The sequence below is a fragment of the Colletes latitarsis genome, chromosome 5 (assembly GCF_051014445.1).
Source record: "Colletes latitarsis isolate SP2378_abdomen chromosome 5, iyColLati1, whole genome shotgun sequence".
Lineage (NCBI taxonomy): Eukaryota > Metazoa > Arthropoda > Insecta > Hymenoptera > Colletidae > Colletes > Colletes latitarsis.
The window spans coordinates 34,795,273-34,819,735 of NC_135138.1; the positions used below are offsets into that span (position 1 = coordinate 34,795,273).

A 24,463-nucleotide genomic window follows, 5' to 3' on the forward strand; every position below is an offset into this window, starting at 1 on the left:
CGCGCGTTTTACCTCGTCGCGCAATATTTCGAGTATATGGGCGTTCGAAGCTTAAATCATAACTTTGAATTTCTTTTATTTTAAAATTAATTGCACAGTTGTCGTTAATTGTTCCGTTATCTATGGTATGATCGAGCGAGGGTCGTTTTCAAAATTTCAAACCTGAACTGATTTTAATTACCTCACAAATAGAAATAAACGAGAATTATTATATAATTGATTATAAAGCTGCGCCAAAAGCTTTCAAGCGTGGTAGCTCTCAAAAGAACTAATTTTATTGTTAGATCTGAGAGTCTTAGCTTTCGGTTTATTGTGGAATCGAGATTTCCAGTCGCTAATGATATGGTTTTCTTCCGTTGCTTTGTGTCTTGCGAAGGAGTAGCTGTAATTGGAGCGGACTAGACCGCAAAGAACAATATTTGTCCTGTAGGAGTATGAAATCCACATTTTCGACAGCACGTTCAGTTAGATGCGACGAAGGGTGAATAGTCTACCATTTAGCATTCTAGAACCGTGCATTATGTAATTATTTGAAGGACCTGGTCGACGGTAACAATTTACACACGTCACATAATTGCAGTTTCATCCTAGATTTAGTGTATTTATTATGTTTAATTTAGAAATTGTTCATTAACTTCGTTTCTCTGTGATCGATGTTCATATATGTACCATATTACTCGCGATGTCTCCGGATTACTCTGTGTTTTCTTCCTGTTTCCGTGTTTTTCGCTCTGTTTTTATTCTCTGTTTGTCCTCTTTATTTCGTTTTGCAATTCCTTTCTCTTGGATGACTTATTTCCCGTTCTTCTTTTTCATATGCATCCGCAGCAATCGTTTCGTTTTCTTTCCCGCGTGAAACGCTGTGAATTCATTTTTTGCCTAGTTGCAATTTCTTCCTTTTCCCGTTTGTCGCTTTCATTTTTTCGCCTCGGACGGATATCGTCGCTTCGTGGCTAAAAATAACAAATTGTTGGAAAATGATGGAAATTTTTCATTTTGTTGAGTGTGTCGTTCGATAACGCTTTGTAAGTCAGTTCGGCACCGTGGAGTGCTCGCGGAAGCGACGTGGAATACGTTTTCTCTACCAGAAATTAAGAGAGGAAACTGTTGCATCGGGGTCGAAATTAATTAAATAATCTCTTTCGAAACTCGATGAAATAACAAGGTTACAAAACATTCGATCGTCCAATCAGCAGCACAACGTTTCTGTATTTATTTCAATGAACAGAATCGCCAAATACGCGTATCAAACTTCGTTCGAGTGCTCGGGATCATCTTCTCTCGCCTCTCTCGTTTCATTTCCCGCAAGAACAACTAACCGTCGCGACATATTTTTATCGAGCTCTTGGCGGAAACGAGCGGGGTTTCCTCCCCCCCCCCCCATGTCATCGAGTATCTGTATTAAAATTACCCTATCGTAGACAAAACAACAGCGCAATATTCCTGTCTCAATCTCCCGCGAGCGGCGGAGGGGAAACGTTAAAATCCACTTGAGGAAGCTTTGCTGAACAGACCGCGTTTATTATTTCGAGAAAGGCGCGATAATATTCCGCGCGAAATTTCCAGTACGCTGTAGCGGGAAGTGCCGGCCTCGCGGCGTAAACCGGGGCCCGACCAACGGGTACGATTGTAAACTGCACATCTTCCGTTGCGAAACGCTCGAAAGTGCATCCCCGCGGCGCGTATATTGCAAGTAATGCCGAGTAAATACGGGACGATATTAAAACTGGTGCGAATTCCCGCTGAAAAGGACGCGCATCCTAGCCGGAGAGGATCTTCTGTCGAAACGTGCGCATCCTGATGAGAAGTCAAAACAAATATTTGCCACGTACTGGCCAATCTCTCCTATTTGCATGTGCCGGGGCCTGTGCGCAAGCAAAGATATATTGGTTTGCCTACTGAAGTATTCGATCGTCCGTCAGCCAGTATAAATCTCATTCATAATAATGACGGTTTCAACGGATTCTTCCTCCTTCCGCTAACGTCCTTATTCCGTTTTCTCCCGTCACTTACCCTCTTTCAACAGTCGAACGCAGTTCTTGCTGTTCTATTTGTTTTTTCCACCTGCATACACATTTCTGGGGACTGGATGTGCAGTCCTGTCTATCGATGGGATCCATTACCTTGCTAGTACGATTAATTTTCACTGGCTAGATTCGAACAATTCATAAGCTTTTGGAAGAACGAAAGGAATATTTTAAGGTAGACTCGAGCCCTCGATTAAAAATTTTAATAGGAGATTCTAGAAGCCAAAATAAGACGAAAATCAGGAATACCAATTTGTTGATTGAGGCTTCGTTCAAAAGTTATTAACGTTTAAAATTCCGCCTATAATAGAAGGTGGACAAATTTTTTGGCGAAATTGAAAAATTTCGAATCATTCTAGAAAAATTATTTTTAGTTGCAGGGGTCAATTACAATCATTTTTGGTCATTACACATACCCTCGAAATCCTATTCAATTTCGAGAAAAAAATTCCTTACCGAAAATGTAATGTCTGACCATATATTGATATGTTCTCCTGAAATTTCTTGGCGAAAAAAAATTTTTTCAAATCGTTCTAAAAAAATTATTGTTATCTAGGGGGGTCAATTACAATCATTTTTGGTCATTACACATACCCCCGAAATCCTACTCACTTTTGAGAAAAAAATTCGAGTAGATGGAGAAATTTCTTGGCGAAAAAAAATTTTTTCAAATCGTTCTAAAAAAATTATTGTTATTTAGGGGGATCAATTACAATCATTTTTGGTCATTACACATACCCCCGAAATCCTACCCACTTTTGAGAAAAAAATTCGAGTAGGTGGAGAAATTCTTCGACGAAAAAAAATTTTTTCAAATCGTTCTAAAAAAATTATTGTTATCTAGGGGGATCAATCACAATCATTTTTGGTCATTACACATACCCCCGAAATTGTACGCACTTTCGAGAAAAAAATTCTTTACTGCTGTTCGTAGATTGTCGTTCTACAGTCGGAACTTTAAACGGTAATAACTTTTTAACGAAACCTCAATCAGCAAATTAGTATTCTTGATTTTTCGTTTCTAATTGTTGCAACGTGAATGCCGAATTATTCATTGACACGTGTTATCGCCGCGAACCTGTATCGAGAATGTGAAGTATGTCTTGTTACTGAAACATGTTTCATTGGGGAGAAATATCGCGTAACTTAGGATTACTTTCGTCGGCATGCAAACGGACGAGAAATCGTCTTATCGTCGAGCGGCGGCTCACTTTTGCTCGCGGGAAACACGTTGAATTCAGCCGCGCGAACAAATTCACGACACTTTGTCATTGCAGCAAATTTTTATCTTACAAAGCCCACTGCGAGGGGCATTTATTATTTTAAAATACATGATATATTTGACACATATTGGTTCAGTTATTTATTACGGAGACAGATAATAAGTTGCAGTGCACTGACTTTTGCATTGGCCTTTATTCTCTTCGTAAAATTGACATTAAAAATTAAGAAAGTATTATTTTAACTATCGTTGCTTTTAAAAATTCAAAGGAAAGCAGAAGCATGTTCCTCCATACTTTCTGTATAAAATGAGGTTATTTCTATGGCGGACATATTTTAATTAACATCGTAATGAACTGTTAAAAGGCCATTTCAAGTAACCAAACCGCGGGTCCAGCTGCTACGGTCAGCATACCACACTGCTCTCACGTTATATTGTTTCAATGAAGTCTACAATTGAAATCGGCAGATCACATAGTCGTTTCAATAGTATCATTTGCACCTCTGAAAGAGTTTTACTGAACATCTCTAAACCATTTGAAATAAATTTTATTTACAAAATGATGAATTTGCAATCTACGATTTATGTCTTGTCTTATCAAAACTATAATATGTACATATTAATAGAAAAGTAGAAATATTATTAGGTTCGAATGAATTTTGAAACGAATTTATATAATTCAATATAATTCAGAACTGTTGTATAATGTTTTTCAAAATTTTAATAGTCGCGATTGAAATATTTTTTATCTCTAAATTCTTGATTCCCTAATCGTGAAGTTACTACTTTATTCCTCTCTTTAGTTCCCCAATCTCGACTGAGTTCGTAGCTCATCACAATCCTGCCACATTTCTTTCGCATCTAAAATGCCAGGTGCAAACCATTCAATCACGCACCTCTCTCGAAATCAATCACCAGCCTCAAATAGTCACTCGATCGCTTCTGCCATAAACACTTGCCTCGCACACCTCTACATTCTGTTCCATTTGCAGTTTGCAATCTCTAACTTCGGGACAAAATTTTATAGATATCAAATGTTAGATAACTTCTGAAACAATTACTTTCAAATAAACATCGGTGCATTTGATAATTGAATATTAAATATAGTAGATATTTGATAATCAAGTATTATCGAATATTAAATTACAACAATAGCTTGCCAAGAAAATATTAGTGACTATTTTAAATGGACTACGGTTCCGAGTTCTATTGTTTTTAAAACCCCTGTGTAGTATTTGAGTTTTAGTCGGATATCGCGCGAAATCATATTTTTCGATCTTGACGATTCTTCATTGATGGATATTAATATTTATGCCCTTTATTTCTCGTGTGCTTAATGGACCAATCAAACAAGCGTGATAGGCGAGGTACTGGTTGTGCATCAAGGAACGTACGCTGGTGGTCGTGAAATACGAAAAAAGAAGGTCGGGATGCAATTTGCTCTGTCGTTCGTGACAGCCAATCGAACGACATTTGTCACGTCGTTGAACAAATGCAGCATAGTTGAAGTAAATCTGAAGATTGATCGAATTCCAGCAACTAAACTTAATTAGCTACGTATCACCGCGTCTATCGCAGAGAAAAGTGAAAAACCGTCAATCAACAGGTACTTTCGCTTTTGCTATTGATGAGGACCGGTTTGTTTCATCGATCCAATTTATATCCCTTAAACCGATGTAAATTTCAACCGATTTTTCTGGCTACTCTCTCATAAAGTAAACTGCAGTACACTTCGAAATTACATATTTTAAAATATTTCAGTAATCTTTTACAAAAGTTTCTACGTATTCAAAATGTGCAAAAATCGCGCCAAATCTGAATGATCCTAGTAATTCGTGACAGTACGGGAAAACAATTTGTCATTCAATGGTTAATGGTCTCTTTAAATATTAATTATTTTACACTATTAATAGATGAATATGATGTAAGATATTTCTTGATTTTAATTTGTTCCGGGGATGTAAATTAATAATAACGTGTAAAGTCAATTCCCTTTCAAATTATCGTCAGGATATCTTCGAAATGGGTGTAAGGTCTTGACGGGTTAATCAAAGTTGGAACATAAGTCATGTACGTGTCACGCTCCTAACATTTGAATAAACTGATTCTACATTTAACGGAATTAATGAACACAATTTTAGCTTTGAATTTTCTATCTAACTGGGTGTAATTATTATCGTGTAATAGAAAATCCAATATAATTTTTCTCGCAGTTAAAAGATATCAATTTCATTTAAGTAGTCTGTTCTTATTTTTACATAATACATTCTTCATTTTCAAAAACAAATTGTTTCCACTGCTTGCACACTCTTCGTTAGCGAGGGAACGATTATTTTTCACAACAAATAGAATTCTTCGATCGCTCTTGTCCAATTGCAAACCACAATTAATTTTTTCAAAACTGATAAAAATATGCTGAAGATATTTAGAATGTTAAATAGATAAAAATAAAAAATTAAATGTTTAAGGGGACTTTGATCAATTTCTTTAAAAATTGATAAGTGGTTATTATGACACGAAACAAAGTATATCTTGAAAAGAGGTTACATCGTGTTTTTACCCAAAAACAACGATCGAGCTCGTACGAATCCACGTCTCATCGAAGTAGAACCTACGTCTCCGACAATTATCGAATTCCCTCGAATCACGGTAGTCCCTGACGGTTTAATCATACTCGGAGAACAAGAGAAGGATGTCTGTACGTGTCGTTCAAGGGGGTACTGCGTTCGTATGAGTAACATGGGAAACTGCACGGACATCGTGATGCAATTTACCGCGTCAACCATGGCGGTTCGTCTCGTCGTCGACCGTTCGAACGCACCGTAAAGAAAAGGGTATAAAATACCGAGCGATAAGAGAAGGTGGATCATGGTTTCGATGTAACTTACGTGTGCTTTCACGACCAAATAAATAAAGTCCGGTTCGCATTACTTTACGACCGCGAAAATACGTGATCCATTCCGTCGTTAACGCGGCTCTAGACTTTCCTTATAGGGAGTTCTAGATCTAATCTCGGGGCATGATCTAGGTTAGCAAAAAACCATCTTCAGGTGCCTGAAGTTGTAGCGTTTAATTATAATCATGTTTCACGCTCGCGATAACATTGTTGACACGAATGCATACCGCGAAATAAGAATAAAGTCTGTCATAGTACGCTTTATACGGTACTTTTTTTAAAAAAATAGTGTTTAAAGCTGCATGAAAGATTGCAAAGTAGTCATTCTTTATTGTTGCCGTTCGCGTAAGCAGGTTAGCTAGGAAAACTTGAAATTTCTCTGTGCAAAAATACATAATGTAAAAACAGCTTGCAAGTATTTTATTTGAACCACATGGTGCACGATAAATTACAGTATTTAACGTTGTTTTTAAATATCGTTTACTTTCCCGACGTTTTCGCAAAATTGAACTATCCTTCACAGATATGAAGTTGATGTAAGCAGTTTAATAAGGTTATCCTTAATATGAACCTACGCGCCTCGTCGGAACTCATTTTCCAGACTATATATCAAGCACATCGCCAAAAATTAATCCTACATGAATATTCGAAAAGTCTTTGTAATAAGTTGTCAAGTAAAAATACTTCCAACAATACTTGATCGTAGAAAATTGTTTTGTTCGGTGTATAATAAATGTCAATGTATTCCTGGGGCAATTTTATCGAAGAGAAATTGTTTAGACTCGTCAGTATTGCTAAATAAGTGGATACATCGATCTGTACCAAGACTCTTCTTTCTCAAACGGAGGCTAAATCATCTAAAAGCAATCTGTAATGAGAATAAAGGAAACGTTCCAGCCGCGACACGCGGTTGTACGTGTTGTACAGGCGTTCTGTGTCCCGTAAACTTCGAAAGGCCACTCACTGCAGCGAGAAAGCTATAACTGTATTTAATGAACAATTAAAACTATCGTACACTGATGTAGCAAAGCGTGATGCTTTCGCCAAGCAACAGAAGCCCGTTGCTTTCAGATTGTAACAAACTGAAAGCCCGTTGCTCGCGTATAATGAATTCCTTGTGTTAGATCCTCTTGCTTTCCTGTCACTAGAGACACATTTACAACTACTTAACTTCTCCCGACTCACGCGAAGTCTCGCGGATTTCTAGTTGACAAAAGCGCGTTATTCTTTGAGTTATCATAGGTGAAAACCCAAATGTTTCCTGGTTGTGTCGTGTGTCAGACGGTTTCGACGATTAATCTATCTGTTTTAAAGAATACACCTTTATATCGTTAATACGAAATAGTAAGTTACTTCGAATTTTATTTATTTTATTTATTACTTCAAAGAAATTATCGCGAGACGAAAAGTAAATGTTCTGGGGGAAAAAGCAACGAAATGAAATATTCTCTTTCATATTTTTTCTACCTTTTTTTATTTTTAGTTAATAGATGTAACGTAAGCACACCGGAAGGTACGTCAAATGGTACTGTCGGCTCGGCATATCTTATTAGAAACAAATATTCATGTCACATACCTGGCGCCGGCTGGTGCCAAGTGTTTGACTGGTACCCTACGGTGCACGTGCGTGAGAGACCCGGAATATCCTTCGTCTGTGTTTCACAGAAGTTTAAAATAATATTGAACGAATTTTTCCTTCCGCCTCGTGCACCGCCTCGTAGCTATCCGTTCCATGCGTAATCCGCAAGTGCACGGTTCTTCTCGCAAATTCACCGACGACCGTATTTACCGGACGTTCATTCAATTCACGAATTTTTAAACGTTAAACTGTGAATATTTTCCCCTGTATTTCTTCTCGCTGGATCTACACCTCCACGTACGGTATAAAATTCCGTTTTAATTGCGCGATTTCTTTTTCTTCACTTCCGAGTTGTACTTTTAATATATTTCCACGAGGTAATCGAGTGTCTACTTCCGGACAGATATTTGATCCGCAAGTAACATATTCATCTTACATTTTATCGTGCATTAATACCGATTTTTCTAGAAAAAAAGTCGAGGAATTTAGGAATATAAAAAATTTTTTAATTTGATATCATTGTACAAAATTGTTACTGATACTTGGCTCTAAAATTCGTCTGCAATCAATAAATTCCTTCATTTTAAGTTGATTAAAGTTGCAGAGATATACTGCCATGAGATTAATTTCATTTCATGTAGAAGTTTTACTTTTCTGGGAATGTTTGTAGAATCCGTGGAGGTTTTACCCTCCGTAAAGGAACATCCGCGAAATTCCGTTCACCTCCAAAGATTCGGGGTGTTTTCTTGCTTTGCTTTAGAAGCACGTATTTGACATGTGTATCCAATATCAAATTGCTGAACAATATCGGCCTATCAATACGCGGATCCCAGGTGGAATGCAAAGTAGAGAAAACGTATGAGAGTTTATGGTTAAAACCGAATGGAAATAATTCTTAAAATTGTCTTTTGCCATTTCAATGAAAAATATGAGAGAGAAAAGGTGAGAACAATTGTGCAAATGAAATACAAACATACGGAACGAATTTCGTTTGAACTGAAGAAATGCATTTCAACAGTTGCTTTTAATTGTTTAAGAAAAAGCAATGTTTAAATTTATTTCTATGGATGTCTCTAACAGATTAAATATAATTGAAGCGGTACTTACCTCTTTTCTCTTAGCTGGCGAAAGTTAACATAGAATTCTAATAAAATTTCATATTCGTTTTAAAGAAACGAACGACTTCGTTCAGTTTTTCTTTACAAACTTCAAGTTAGTATGCTATAGAGATTCCTTAAGAATTTTCTGAATGAGAAAGAAAAACAACGAGACAGAGCACTTGTTTTTATAGAAATTGAGATTAAGTCTGTTAACGCAAATTTGAAAGGTTCTGTGATGCATCAATACCATCACGTTGCTATTTTTCATTAAAAAGTTGTTCAAGCCACAGTATCACCCAGAAATTCAAATTAATCAATATGTCGATGCCATTTTCATATAGGGATTCCATTTTAATAAATATTAATGCAGAAATTTGTCCCGTGTTCCCTGAATATAATACGAAAATTTAATCCCAGTATCTCGCGCGAAATTCGATCACAAAAATTTAAGTTTGTAATTTCTTTTCGGTGTTTCTAGTGAATTCTAGTGAAATAAATAACAACTACAGAAGCAGGTGAACTAAGCGAAGAAGACGATAGACGAGAAATAATGTTTATCGTACAGCTTCATATGCCACACGAAGCTCTATCTTTATTTCGTCGTGATACTGACTACAATATGTTCACAAATATTTACAGGATTCCGTTTACGCCGTCTCGTCTTTATACAATTTCGCGTTTATCGATGATTTTCGTTGACTTCGCGTATCGAAGTCATCTATCATGATACGGGCAGGTGTATACAATTATCGTACACCTAATATACACACATTGCACCGCCAGAACGAACGGTTACAAAGAAAACCATGCAGCGTTTCATTTATAGAACAAATTATTTATCTCGCATCCCTCATTCGCTGACAACAAAACAACGATTTTCGCTCGTAGAAACGCTTCATTTATTTTCGAAGCGATTGAACAGAAACGAAACAGTGACATTAAATATAACATTTGTCAAGACGCAAATTACTCGACGTTCTCGTGTAAAATTCTTTATCAAGGAAACGGTATAATGATTCGTTGAGCACCCATAAAATGTTCCTCAACATTTCTCAACTCACTTTATGAACAATTCTAACAATATAAAAATCGATATTTTAAAAATCCAAACGATGATCCCAGCAGATACATCCACACGAATAATACTTATAAACAAAATTTTTATTTATACATTTTAAACGATTATCTGAATTCGATCAATTCTCTACAGAAACTTTGTGTGCAATGCCTGCAATGGGCCATCGTTCGGTTAACACAATGGTAAATTTAGAATGTGACTTAGTATAACAAAAAAGTGTTCCAACAAAATCTGAGCAAAATGCTAAGGCAACATTTAAGCGCTCTACTTCGGGAAAAAGTATCCACAGTATTTAATCGACAAAGAAAAAGTTTTCTTTACATTACGAATAAACACTAAAGACACCTGCATATCGAAGAGTTACATTAATTTCGTTTCTTAGATATGTTCGTTCACTGTACCATAACATTCATTGAATACAGAAATGTTCATATAAGGAAGCCGTGGAGTCATTTACATCGCATGTATCTTGTCAAAGTTCTCCCTTTTTTTTTACTAATAAGTCCAGAACGGCAAAAGGTGAGAAATGAGCAGCGCTGACCAACGAGACTTGTCGTACAAGCTACTGTACAATTCTATCGCAAGTTCGAGTCTTTGGAAAAGAAAATTCGCGCTGTGGTCTCGCGAAAAAATTAGTGGAAAATTTTTGATAGGTGACAGGAACCGGTCTAACGAAACTAACTGTACAATCTTTTCGCCCGGAATCTCTATGGCACGTCGAGATATTAATGCGCCAAACGAACGGTTCGAAAATGAATAAAATCCATTGCGATAATGTGCAACGACACTTCTAATTAGAACCTACTGTGCAATTATCTTTTTATTTCCTTTCGTTTGGTTAGAAATCAGTTCTTTCGTATTGTCTGTTGTTTCAATCGGAGAAGCGTTTGGAAGCATAATTGTGACGGTGATCGTTGGATCGATCTTGACGTAAAGTTCAGTAGAAGGCGATTCAGAGACGTCAGGCTCGTGTATTCGTATATCCCATAGATCAGATTTGAGTAAATTTTATTCATGAACAACGAATACGAATTTTAGATTTATTCGTAAACTACCTTCTCAATGGATTCTAATTTATTAATGAATTTACGAATGATTCTTGAACGGAAGTTCGTTTATTAATGAACCTAAAATTTCTGTTCTTTATTTGTGAATAAAATTTGCTAGATTCTGTTGCAAATTTCCTTGGGAATCCATGCATCGTAGGAAAGTTTTCGAGCAGTATGTTAGTCGAATAAAAGAGAAATGAACATTGAAATCCAAGAGATTGAAATTGAAAATAGCAATGATGACAGTAGGAGCTTTACTTTCAGTTTGCTTTCCCTTTCAAAAAATTGTAATAATAACAGTGAAAGTAGAAACAGTTTTAATAGAGTATAATAATTTTAAGCAACGATACTAAAATTTTATATTAATAGGAACAAGAGTGATACATGAATGGAACAAGAATTAAAAGTGTTAATAACGTTTATGGTAAAGTATTTAACATTTACGCCATGAACAGTAATATCAGTATAAGGAATAGTTTCAACAGTAACTCAACATGTTGTAGATACTACATTCTTCGACGTTCAATGCATTACATTAATTATCTTCCATGTAACACATACTTTGTTGCTAGTTGTATAAAAATTGTGGAACAACGATTCGTGTAAATTATAATATAATGTATAAAAATCAGTTTATTGTGTTAACTGTATAGTAAAAGATGCATCCGCGTATGCAATGTAATTATTTTATCGATGACTCTTTGCCTTACAGAATTACGCGTAATTTGTTATAGTTATGTCAAATTCACATATTAGTATTGTCTCTGTTTTCGCACGAAGATCTGAAAGTAGAGACAGAACGTGAATAGTCAGACATGAAAATCAACCACAACAGGGTTACCATTGATATCCTGTAAGTCGAGAGTCACGTTACGTCCAATCTTTCTTTACAAATATCTAACTAGATAAAAATAATAATCCTCTACGTTCCTAGTTATGAAGAGAGATATGTTTAGGTAGATATAGAAAGTGGTAGTCGAATTTCCAAAAGTAGCATTCGAGTTCGTTTCCGAAGTGTATTGCTACATTTGATTCTTCACCGTGTATTCAAATCGTACATGACACAGGGGAAATTAAAAATATCGTGCTCGTTGGAAAGAAAATTCGTACGAAATTATTGTCCGGGAAAGAATCGAGTATTAATTCCTTGCGGCAGAATATATCCGATAATGCATTCGCTTCACAGCTTTGAAAATCATTTGTTACAAAGTCAAGCGAGAAGAGAAAATTACACAGAAAATGACAGAGGTACAGATTGCATTATAAAGTACTTTGCAACTCAATCTCAAAGTAAGTTGTTATAGAAGTTGTTTAAGTAAATAATTAGCCTTGTGCAAGGACATCGCGATTAAGGTTTTACTCTGCGATATAGTCTTCAATTATGACGTTTAATTATAGTAGAAGACTTTTGCAACTTAATACTATAATTCATCCGACATCTCTTAATTGCAATAGTCATCTGGCATCCTATCGTGCTTCAAACAAATTTTAACGTCGCGTTGGATATATTTCGAAAACATTATCGATATTTTCCGGTAATTTTTTTAAACTTACCGTGCTGCAATTGGTCATTTTCTATCGTTTCTCAGACGTGTCAGAGTGAAACGCGACTCGTTTCGAAAACTACCGTCTAGTTCCGCGAACAGAAACGATTCCAACGACGAAGCTCGCGGCCGGTGGCTGACGACGACGACTCTTAGCGAACCGTGAAATCCTCTTCACGAGGTGCAGCACGGCCAGGTTCGATGGGCCATATTTCACACGGCCATTACGCCACCGCGGGGGTAATAATACCGCACAATTACCGTGGATCTCAAGTTCTCGAAAGAAAAGAAATAAAATCAGCATAAAGCGAGCTACCAAATGGCGCCGGCAGACCTTTAATGAAAGTACCAGTGCCGGGTAAGAAGGTAAGACAAGGGGGATAGCGGCTGGAAAACGGGGAAGAAAGAGGGGCTTGGCCCTTAAATTAATTCGCGATGAATTACGTCCGTGCCAGATGTTCGGGCAGTTGTGTTTATTTATGAAGGAACTAAGATCTTCTTCGCGTAGTCCTTAAAGCCGGATTCGCTCATATACTTTCTAACGATGACCGAATACTTTCTCCCTCTTTATTCGACGCAGCCTGCCTTGACAGCCAGACTAATAATAAACCCCTAGGATGAATTATAAAGGATTGCAATGACACTTCACAAACATGTTACTAGGTTTACCAGTAAACTCGTTCGTAGTTTAAAAATGTGTTCGTTTCCAGGCAGATTGCAGTTGAGTCTCTACTTTATTAGTCGGACAGAACACGCCCTTGTAGAGAACTCTTCTTGAGATTCATTTCATACGTTTCTTAAAATATTAAAATAGAGAATAAAATAAAAAAATTGTAAGAGAAGAATCCTGAGATTTAACGTCCATTGCTAGTATTGATTTGACTTGAACAAATCTGTCAAATGTTTGGAACCTTGAGAAATTCTACTTGTATTTAGATAGAAAGTGGCCAGAGCCCTTCCTACAGATGTAAACGGTTATAAATAAGACAAGTTATGAAACAACCTGTGTCAAAGTCAAAAACCTTAGTTAACAACGCGTCGAAGATAAAGTTTGCCCCTTAAACTTTTTACACTTCTCACTTTTCAGTGCAACATAAATAATAATTCATGCGTCGCTACGGTTCTTGGTAGTCATATCGCTCATAAAACAAAAGACGTTACACTAATTTTCGGGGAAGCCATTCGCGTTGGGTGTGCATCGTATAGTACGGCATCAGCTGGTATTATGATACCACGAAAACCGGAAAGAGTAGGAGAGGATGCCTAACATCTGAAAGTTAGTTTGAACGTGTTTGAGTTAAACGTTAAATTCACGAATAAACACTGAAATTTGGTACTTTCGTTCTCAGTCGCTTATATCTTATTAGAAGCTGAAAGAAACGTTTCATCGAAATCAGACATTGTCGCTTATCCTTTGTTAGATAAACAAATAATGTGAAACATCGTCCGACGGTTTAATAAATAAAAGATAGAAACGTATATCGATTCAGTAAACAGAATCTAAAGTTGCAAACTTAAGGTCTGAGTTTGCAACATTTTTCCAAAGTTGTAGAATTTTTTTATTTACCACAAGTCATGGACGATTTGAACTTGCTGCTCCAGAATTCCTTTAGGTTGCCTCCGTTCCTCCCGCTTAATCAATATTTAAGAAGAAAAGCCTGTTCTAAAATCGTATAGTAATTATTTTCACAGGCTCTATGAGAAAAGAATCTGCAGTAAAACCTCGATTTCGTCAAGAAACGATACAGTTTTAAAATAACACGTGGAAGAACTGATTGATAGAGGAATGTGTCTATATAAAATCGTTAAATCAGATTCCTTTAAATCGAGGTTTCGCTATATCGATAGCACCAGTCATGTTTAGTTATCTTCGGCTCGAGGAACCGAGAACCCGAAGGACATTCATTTATTTAGCGCTAAATACACATCGACGTTTGGACGCCAACGTAAGCGTCTGATGACGTCGTAATCGAACGTTAAACTTGTCGCGGTTTAATCCCCAATCGCAGGATTCTCGGCTAACTGTACAAGTTCTCCGTGCCTTTTATCTCTTTGCCTCTTCCTCCCTTCCTTTCGCTGTCGAATAAAGATTAAACCGGACTTTCCTCGTTTGACAAATAAACGAATAACAAGAAAACACAAGTACGCTATCGACATTTAGAAATACAAAAATATGATTAGTACTTCTTTCTTTCGCGCTCATTCCCCGTACCACTTGTTCCTATTCAACTAAAATCGTCTAGAAAACAAAATTCGCTCGTCTATCGAACACGCTTGCGATGCCCCCTGCCCTACAGAACGAACAAACGAATGCGTTTGCCTTGATCGGTGGATCGTGCGATCGTGGGAATCGAAGTTTCTTAAATCGATCGATTAACAAATGTTCCATTACATATTTACTATGACTTGAAAAGATTCTCTTGAGCTTGGTGTCCCTGTGTAATTCGTTGCATATGAAATAATTGTTATATGATTATTTTTGTAAACCTCGTACGTTTATAATGTTAGTACACTTATTTTAGGTAAATAGACATACACTCATTATTATACTTGTTAGAGTTAATGAATTTATCGATAACGTTATTATTGATCACCAATGTTTGGAAATGTTTGCGGTAGAAATGATGCATGATTGATTGTTCAATGCAATACATGTTCCTATGTTATTTATTCAAACATTTTTATTTGTCAAAGATTGTATCGTTAGGCAAGGGATCGATAAGCAATGATGAAAATCATATAGTGGAATGCAATGGAAGTTAATTAAAAACCAACTAGAGTCGGTCGTAGAACTTTGGTAAGAACACGAGTAACACCTGGATCGCACGTTTCCGATCAAGGCTCGATCCGATCGTTAAAATCGCTTGGTCCGATCGAAGGAATCCGCTAAAACACCTGGCTTAGGCCCAAGTGTCTTTTGCTCCACACATAAAAAGCTGCCGACAGTCATTAAAAATCGCGATATACCCTATTACGCTTTGCCGCTTACGACAAGCTCTACTTATACAGATATCTTAGTTACCCTGACGTGTCAATATGCACACACATGTACACGTGCAAGCCTTTGTGTATGTATGTATGTGTTTTGTGTGTGTATGATACATACGTACGTGTACAAGCGTATATGTACATCACGCGAATTTATTGCCGCTGAAACTGAGAAGTACGCGCCTGGCTGCTCGATTCGCGCATATATGTATATACTGCCAGGACTTTAATTTTTTTTTTTTCTCCGTCCTACTGTTCCTTCTCTTATTTCCTCTCGTCCTAACGCCCTCGTTTTCTGCGCAATCTATCAGCGCTGCTTTTCAATAACTTCTCTCTGAACCTAGAGTCTGTTCAAGCCACAAAGATTGACTCCTTTTCGCCATTTACTTTCTCCCCAGATTCGCGCAGTATCATTTTTATTGGGCGTCGAGCAACGAGAGGTCGATTACGTCGAGTACATACGCGGAATGAACTTTCACCGTCTTCGAACCGACGAGAACAGATTACAAAATTATCTTAAAGCAAATATTCTCAGTTAGTGGAAGTTGCACGAGTTACATTAAACGCGTATCGACTTAATTGTTTAGTCGAGTCAAGCAGCGTCCATGATTTCTCCTCGATTAAACAATGTCGAACAAGGGAGCTCTCGTTTGTGCATAAGTTTGTCGAATTATTTAAATTAAGTGCTCACGAGACTGGCACATTTTTCATTATTTTTTATATCTCGTGAAATTTTTAATTAATTTCTCATTTAATATTTTCCCTAGTCTAGAAGTTAGGAATTCAGGTTTCCACGAATCTCTCGTTACTTGATATTTGCATCATTACCTACGAACGTGTGCTCGATTACTTAAAAAGGAAAAAGAATTTTACTTTGAAAGTCTTACATATGTATTTTCTGTTCGGGAAGTCTGATTCGGAACTTTTCACTTTGCGTACGTACCCTCTCACTGCTCGTAATATATCGTTTCGTTCAGACTCGCCACGTATTTCTGCCATATTTTTCGTTTTCGTTATTAAAACTACGATTTAAGAATAAGCCACTCAGGGAAGACGATACTTCGTCGGCGCCGAATTAACCGAGAAACAAAGCACACCATCAGCCGTTTCCGCCCGTTGTCGTTATAATCTCAATTTAACAGATATTTATCAAACCTTTTTGTCCATTTGTTCACTGGCATCTATGACGGACGACGATCAGCATCAAAACGACGACAAGCGAATCAGAGGATGGATGATGAATCGCGTTCGAGCTCATGCTGATCGTTGGCCTCTTCTTGCCGATTCTTACAGTGGGTGCTGGAGTCGCCATCGGTGGATAACCCATGTGCCCATTGATCGTGTTGTCCACTGACAGTGGTTTATTCTCCATTTTGTCCATCTCCGCGGAACCATAAACGATATCATCCTCCTCGTCGTAAAAAGATGGCCTAGCCACAGTCTGCGTTTTCGTCGGTCCTGAAATTTCTAGAACAGACGATAAAAAAACATTATTTTCTAATAGATCCACGGATTGCATTTGGGATCTAAATGTTTTCTAAACATTAGAAACGTAGGTTTATTGTTATCAGGAGTTATAGATGTGAAAGCTGTTTTCCTCTGATGTTTATTATCTTTTTTTCTTTATATTCCACTCCTACATTCCTCTTTTTCCGCTCGTTGCTCACTTTGCATTCCATTGCTATAACAATTTAATGGAATCGATCAAAGTGCACTCGATCCTCGGTATTCGAACTTAGCAGCTAGGTGACGATTCAGCGAAATTACTCGCTTTAGCTTCAATCGTTAACCCGTCGACTGAACGATCCTAAAGTCTAGCAAATGAAAGAATCGGCTTGGGAGATCTCCTGCCAGTTACCGTGTTGAGGGAAATTCTTTCGTCTCTTACTGGTTTACGCGACAGATCAGAATACGACAGCATTCGATGAAAGTGGCGACGGGATTGAGGGACAGGGCTGAATTAAGGTTTGCGAGGCCCGGGGCTGAGGAACGAGAGACCCAAGTGTAACGCTTACTTTTCAATATCAATATTTTCGAACGTAACAAATTCTCTTTTTGACGTGGTTATTAAAAGGAAACGGTCCCTAGCTATTTTCAATGAAAAGGTAGCTTTCATCAAACTGAATAATATTTTTAAAAAATTAAATTCGTTTCTACAAGTCCGTACAGGGACAAATATCCTTCCAAACAATTTCAGCCATTCGTCGAACTTCGTTTGAAAATTTTTAAATAAATATATCAAATGTTCACGTCATTCCCTTTTACCATTCTTGTCGGTGTTCGATGAAACACGATCTACGGCTCGTCTGAGCCGCGCGATGCACTCCTCGTCCTCTGGCAACCGACGCAATAAATTTCAAAGTCAATTCCCTTTATTCTTTGACGACGCGTCATCGAAGCATCGGCGGTTGCTTTTACGGCATAAACGAGAATATACGCGCGACGAGAGGTTGTACGGGAAATAAGTAAATCTCGGTATCGCGAAACAACATTGATTCCCAAGACGTGTGCGGGGGCTCGGGTTGTCGGCGACGCTCGTGACAATTTACGAAGGACACAGCCGCGCGAGATCCTTCAAACAGAGTGCTGCGGGTCCCGGCTGTGTTTCCCTTGAGTGGTCTGACCTGATTGAAAGATCCCTGGGATCGTATGCGAAAAGATGAGGATTGACCGAAAGAAGCCAGACGCTCTGACGCCGGTGAAAATCCTTGGAGGTTTCCACGGCAAAGTGAGGATGCTTGTAAACGCGAGCGTGTTTGCCGCGAGCTAGAGGGTTTCTTGTATCTATCGCAGGACGATCACTCTTCCAGGGGACTCACCGCGCCGCGAAGATGTACCGGGGCAACAATTTCCACGTGGAGCTTCCGCAAAGACTCGTTAACCTCCTGCCTTGCTACGTATCAGCCGTGAAATAACACCGGCCGGAGACGGATATCCGCCGCTAAGCGCAACAGCTATCAACCGACTGAGCCCTACTCGCTTAGTTCTCCGTTTACCGCCGCTAGCTCGCCTCGTTATCGCCCGACCTCTCCTCGAATGTTGTGAATTGTTAACTCTTTCGCTATTCGAAGCAGCTACGATCGCACAGGTTTAATTGCCGGCTTGTCCTTCGTGAAACAAATCTGTACTAGACAAAACTATTTTATCTAGATAGATTGTTAATCGACGTTCGTTATTCGTAAAATTCGTCTATCACGAGCAAAAGTTTATTGGGATAAAAATTTGTTCAAATAAACATTTGTGGTTCAACGTCTTGATATCACGTTTGTGCATTTTTTTAAATTTCGTTCTGTATTTGCTACGAAAACATTATTATGCAAGTGTAATTCTTGGTATTTTGTATCATTATAGTTAGTATTATTTATTGCCTTATTACTAGTATCATGTATGGCTGTCGTTAGCTTCACTATTTCAAACAGGCCTCTCGACATAAATTCACTGTGATAGTACAGCTCAAGTAGAACAGTCAAAGCTTTGTTTGTAATGTTGTGCATACTAAACGATTACCCAAGTAGAAAGTACTTAAATTAGAAGTATCTTTGTAGTAGGTTTACAGTCATGAAGTGTTTAGAACTGAATAAATCTAAATGTACACATACTATCTAGTCATTTAGACAGAAACGTGTTAAAAGGCATATATATTTTGTTTTTGACGGATCCAATTAGAAATTTATATTCCATGAAGAAAAATGAAGAAAATAAATGCAAAAGTGAGCAGCTCGTTAAGAATAAATGAAACTTTGCAAAAAATATAAAAGCTGAGCGAAACAGATCGTCGTAATGGTGTAAATAAAATATATTGGACTAGAGTAAAGTCATAAATCCGATCAGAAAATATTTGTGCAATACACACTCACCGTACAATCGAATACTGCTCTCAACTTCGCCAAGTGAATTCTTGGCGACGCATTTATAGGTTCCAACGTTGTGTTTCTGCAAATTGCGAATGGTTAGGACCATTCGAACTTCGAACTGCGATTTCACGATCGCTTGCACGTCGTGTTGTTGACTAGATATTATCATCGCTGTAAAAAACAACAATTTTCATTTAATTTATTCCTTTTAAAAGGAGAGATGGACGGAAGAGTAAATTGGCTGATAGAATGTATTCAAAGGAACAATGTTGTAATAGTAATCTATGAATGATATCCTCCATTGGCAATTAGTCAAATAAAAAACGATATCAGTAGGGTGATTTTCTGAAGATTTTAATATTTTTACCCGCCCGGCAGCATGCTCACAAATTTCGTGCTAGAGGGATTCAAGAATAATGAAAATCGTCGCTGTTGTTCAGAAACCTGACCCAAGGTTCCACCGTACCGTTATGTCCTTAGGCAGTTGCGCGTCGCTATGAGTATACAATGGCGTTCACACATTTAAGGACAAATCATATTTCATTTTATAAACGTTCTGTCTCGCGGTAGAAAATTAGCATTTGCGCCGGAATTATATTTCGGAGGGATTCCAGTCATGTTCTATAAACCAGCACAATAGCTTTGGTTCCTTTAGGAAGGAACAGTAAATACGAGGGTTATCTTAAAAGTAACGCACACGCGTATTAAAAATACTAAAAGTTTAGATCCTTGCAGTTCCGAAACTACCAGTGTTTTATTAATTATTCAACCACTGTTAGGAGCGGTAAAGTCTCCCCTTTAAAGTGGCTTTTGGTTTTCGTCGATCGGACTTTCCGTTTTCGAGATATCGTAATGTATGTAAAGGGATAATTTTTCAATTTCCACTATTTCGCTGTCCCCGGGCGTACGAAAGCCCATTAACGCGTATTAGAAATACTAAAAGTTCAGACGCGTGCAGTTCCGAAACTACTAGTGTTTTATTAATAATTGAGACACTGTTAGCAGCGGTAAACCTTCCTCTTTGAAATGGTTTTTGGTTTTTGTCGATCGGACTATCCGTTTTCGAGATATCGTAATTTATGTAAAAGGTAATTTTTCTTAATTCGACTATCGCTGTCTCCGTCTGACGCGTCGCGCTGGACCTCTCTTTCTCGTACGTGACTCGTGACCGTCTGGCCGACTGACCTAGTTTCTCCGAGTCACGTGCGGTCAATGGCCTTGACAAGGCCGTAGTAAACAAACGCTTCCGACTCTTATATTTCCGGAACTAGCCACCGCATCGACGCGAAACTAAAATCGCTATATCTCCGGAACTAATAAAGCTATCGACTCGTTCGAACGCTCATTTTAAAGGGCATTTCATCCTCTATCTAATGAGCATAATAACTATTACTATTTAGGATGTCTTCCATGTTTATTTTGCAATTTACTTTCACGCTGTATACTTATAGAAGTTTGAACAATTCCTATTGATTTATTGTGACGACAGAAAGCATTGAATCAAGTTTATTCGTGTCCTATTAAACACAACCGACGAAAAAGTGAATGCAACGAATCATATAAATGGGGAAACAAAAATTTGATTAACCGTTTTCGAAAATGTATTTTCCTCAGATGGATGGGTAATGTAATATATTTTAACGGTGCAATGGTGTTAATAAGAACGATGCAAGTTTATTTGAATTTATTTTTGCAATAATACCTTCGCTGTATACTTCTCAAAAGAATTCTTAAACAATTTCTATTGCAAGAAATGTTGCAGAGTGCATATCGTCTCCAATGCATGAGTGGTTTAAATATAATTTAATGCGCGCGTATGTACGAGATCGTCGACAATATTGGAAACGAGCTGGAGAATACGCAGAGACGTATAAAAATATGCGAAAATTCACTTCTTAAACGCGCGTCGTGTCTCCTTATTACATTCTGAAACTGTCATATATGCATATATACATATATATGTATACATATATATATTTACAGTATATATATGTACAGTAGAGAAAAAGGCGCGCAGGATTTTCCATGCGAGGTGAAAATTACATACGAGTGCATTGGGACGAAGTACTCCGGAGAAGTTGCGCTACAGCGAAAGCATGTCTACTCGTACAGGCTACAAACTGCTCCAGGAATATATTTGCGAACGGCCAAGAGTAATTCACTTTCGCATTTGTCTGCAACTTTTTGCGAACTTCTGCGCGGAAATATTAAACCTCTTAAGGGAAAGGCGCGCCCGTCTTTCTTCGTGGTATAACGTTAAAGGACTGCGCGAAAAATAACGAGCAATTTGGTATAATCGTGGAAGTAACGTCTTTTAATTGCATAATCTAAGAACGAAAATATTATTCTCTCCTTCTCTCTCTTTCGCTGAATTTTATATCAGTTAGTTTTACTTACTCAAGGTACAGTTCCTTGATATTTACACACTCTTGTACATTTTGTTTAATTGGTTGTTAAAAATATACTCGTGTCTGTGTTAAAAATAAAGCAAGCGTTAAAGAGTGACTTTAAAACAGTGACATACAAGGAGCAATAAAATGTGGTGGGATATACTTGCTTAACGAATAAAAGCATACGTGCCAGAGTTCTAGGAACATCGTATCAGACTAGGAGCTAAGTATCCGAGAGAAATCTCACCGCTATCCTTGACCCAATAATTAATGGACTTGGGCGAAGCCTCGACAAAACATTCCAAGACCACGTCTGTACCAAGAGGAGCACCGACCAGTTGATTAGGTACATGAATTACCGGCGAAACTGTGAAGCAGAATCCCAGATAGGGATTGTAGTCGGACAAGACGAGCGATTTCCTTCGCTCGCGGCGAAGAAAATCGGTAAATGATCTGGCGGTTCAATCACTATTACTCACAATGAACGTTGATAAAAATACGTTTGCTGACCGCCGGTGGCACGCTGTTGCTGGCGATACAGAGATAAACTCCCATCTCGTTCCTCGAGATCTTCGTCAGCTTTAGTTCCTCGCCTTGGTACTCGGGCACTAAAGACACTAGAGACGATAATCATGATTAATGATTTAGTTTAATTCGATGGTAACATATACAGGGTGTTCGGCCACCCCTGGAAAAAATTTTAAAAGGAGATTTTAGAGGCCAAAATAAGACGACAATTAAGAATATCAGTTTCTTGATTGACGCTTCATTAAAAAATTATTAAAAAATTAAATTTAAAAATTTCAAATCGTTCTGGAAAAATTATTTTTGGTTGCGGGGGTCACTTACAATCATTTTTGGTCAATAAATATACCCCCGAAATCGTACCCACTTTTTAGAAAAAAATTCGAGAAAGTGTGAAATTTTTTGACAAAATTAAAAAATTTCAAATCGTTCTAAAAAAATTATTTTCGGCTGCAGGGGTCAATTACAATCATTTTTGGTCATTAGACATACCCCCGAATTCCTACCCACTTTCGAGAAAAAAATTCTTAGGCAAATGTGAGTAAACGAATATTCTTGAATTCTTCTTTCTTGAACAATCATCAAAATTTTGATACTTTTTGAGAAAAGAAAATGTATTCCGCTGTATTTTAAATATTCAGCTTACGATAATTAAGTTTGAATGTATTTAGACGAATAGCTGACAAGAAAAAGTTTGCGAGATAGAATGAATGTTCTAATACAGTTTGTTACACCTGTTCGTTCTCGTTTCCAGTATATTGCGAACAAACGGAGAAGCTATCCTCACGTGGTATTCTTAGAGCGTCTCAACCTAGAACTTGCAAAATCATTGATTTTCCGGAAGTTCTAGATTGTAAGGACTGCTCGCAGAACTCATAATTTGTGATTTAATTACGTAAGGGTAGCGAGTAACATGATTGTTTACTTTCTGCAACGTAAACTGGGTTTCCTGAATTTCATTAGCAATCGTGCAATGCTTTGCGCCGGAACTTCTGTTTAAAATATCATTGGAATAAAATATCAGGTTGCAGAAATTTCTGCCCACTGAGTTCTTGAATCGAATGTACTTTGTACCAGTTACTTTTTAAATGGAATACTATTGTCCTGAATTACATTTACAATAATTGTTCTAAACAAATTCTGACGTTCATTAATGTCCAATAATTTCACGACAGCGATATTGACCGAATTAATTAGTTTCTCGAAGATTAAAGCAAGTTACATCTATATTTAGCTCTTTTATTTCATTTAACGGAATCGCTAACTTTTTCGAACGACTTCTACACAAATTCTGTAGGAAATTGCACCTCGATAACGAACTTTCGTGATTCTGCTGTATTACTCGCCGTTGGAACGAAAATCGCTAATTAATGAGTTTGTAAATCATAAATCATCGCGTTTCGTTTAAATTCCTGACAAGGCTGCATTACGTCGCAGATTTAAAACCAACACCGATAATTACAAAAGTATAGCAGCTACAATTTGTCAAGAAACTGGCATTCTTAAAAGACATTTTGTATTCGAAAATTCAAAGTTGAAAATATGGTTTTACTTTCAAAAAAACTTGAAACGTCTTACTATAGCAATCTGCTGTGTACGAAGTATACTTGACACCTACGCGATAAAACCCTTATGACTTCATTATTTTTACAAATTTTAATAAAATCTTTTACGAGCATATTTTTAAGACACCATCATATGAGAAACTGTAACAAAAGAATCGATTTTTCCAAAGTAGTAGACACATACAGACTCTCTTAACCTAGAGAGTATATGGTAAATATAATTTAAAGGAAGAAAATAATTCTGAAATGTAAAATAACGTTATTCGATAGATAGAACGCTCTTCATGAACGTATTGCTCAGTTTTTTGAAAGAAGACTTTGATTGATAAGAAGCTTTAACAATAAAAGAAGAAAGAAAAATATCGAAAAATGTAAACAAAAAATAGAGAGGTTGTCAAATTTTGACTAATAGCAATATCTTCCTGCTGTCATATTCAGTACCAGCCAGGAAAGTAAACATTCATATGTTGTTGAAGTCGAAGATGACAACGTTATTGAAGCAAGAGGAAGAGGCGATGTTTACGTTCAAGTCGAACTGCCTGGAGGTTTGCTGGTGACGTACACAATTGCAGCGTATGTACCAAAACTAGAAAAAAATCGATACTCTTTAATAGTCGACTAAAAAGTTGACATTCAAAAGTAAAGA

General features: G+C 37.3%; 1 protein-coding gene and 1 long non-coding RNA gene across 2 annotated transcripts in view; one reads left to right on the forward strand and one right to left on the reverse strand.

Annotated features, from left to right (window-relative positions):
* The window catches only part of LOC143341757 (uncharacterized), a 174,540-nt gene that overhangs the window by 35,255 nt on the left and 114,822 nt on the right, over window positions 1-24,463 (forward strand). The window lies entirely within an intron of this gene.
* LOC143341755 (lachesin) overlaps window positions 9,430-24,463 on the reverse strand; it is a 91,132-nt gene continuing 76,098 nt past the window's right edge. Inside the window, exons 7-10 of the mRNA XM_076764908.1 lie at window positions 22,207-22,344; window positions 21,975-22,094; window positions 19,341-19,508; window positions 9,430-16,950 (exon numbers count right to left, since the gene is read on the reverse strand). Of these exons, the coding sequence (XP_076621023.1) occupies window positions 16,655-16,950; window positions 19,341-19,508; window positions 21,975-22,094; window positions 22,207-22,344 (722 nt within the window). The 3' untranslated portion in view covers window positions 9,430-16,654. The remainder of the gene's footprint in view (window positions 16,951-19,340; window positions 19,509-21,974; window positions 22,095-22,206; window positions 22,345-24,463) is intronic.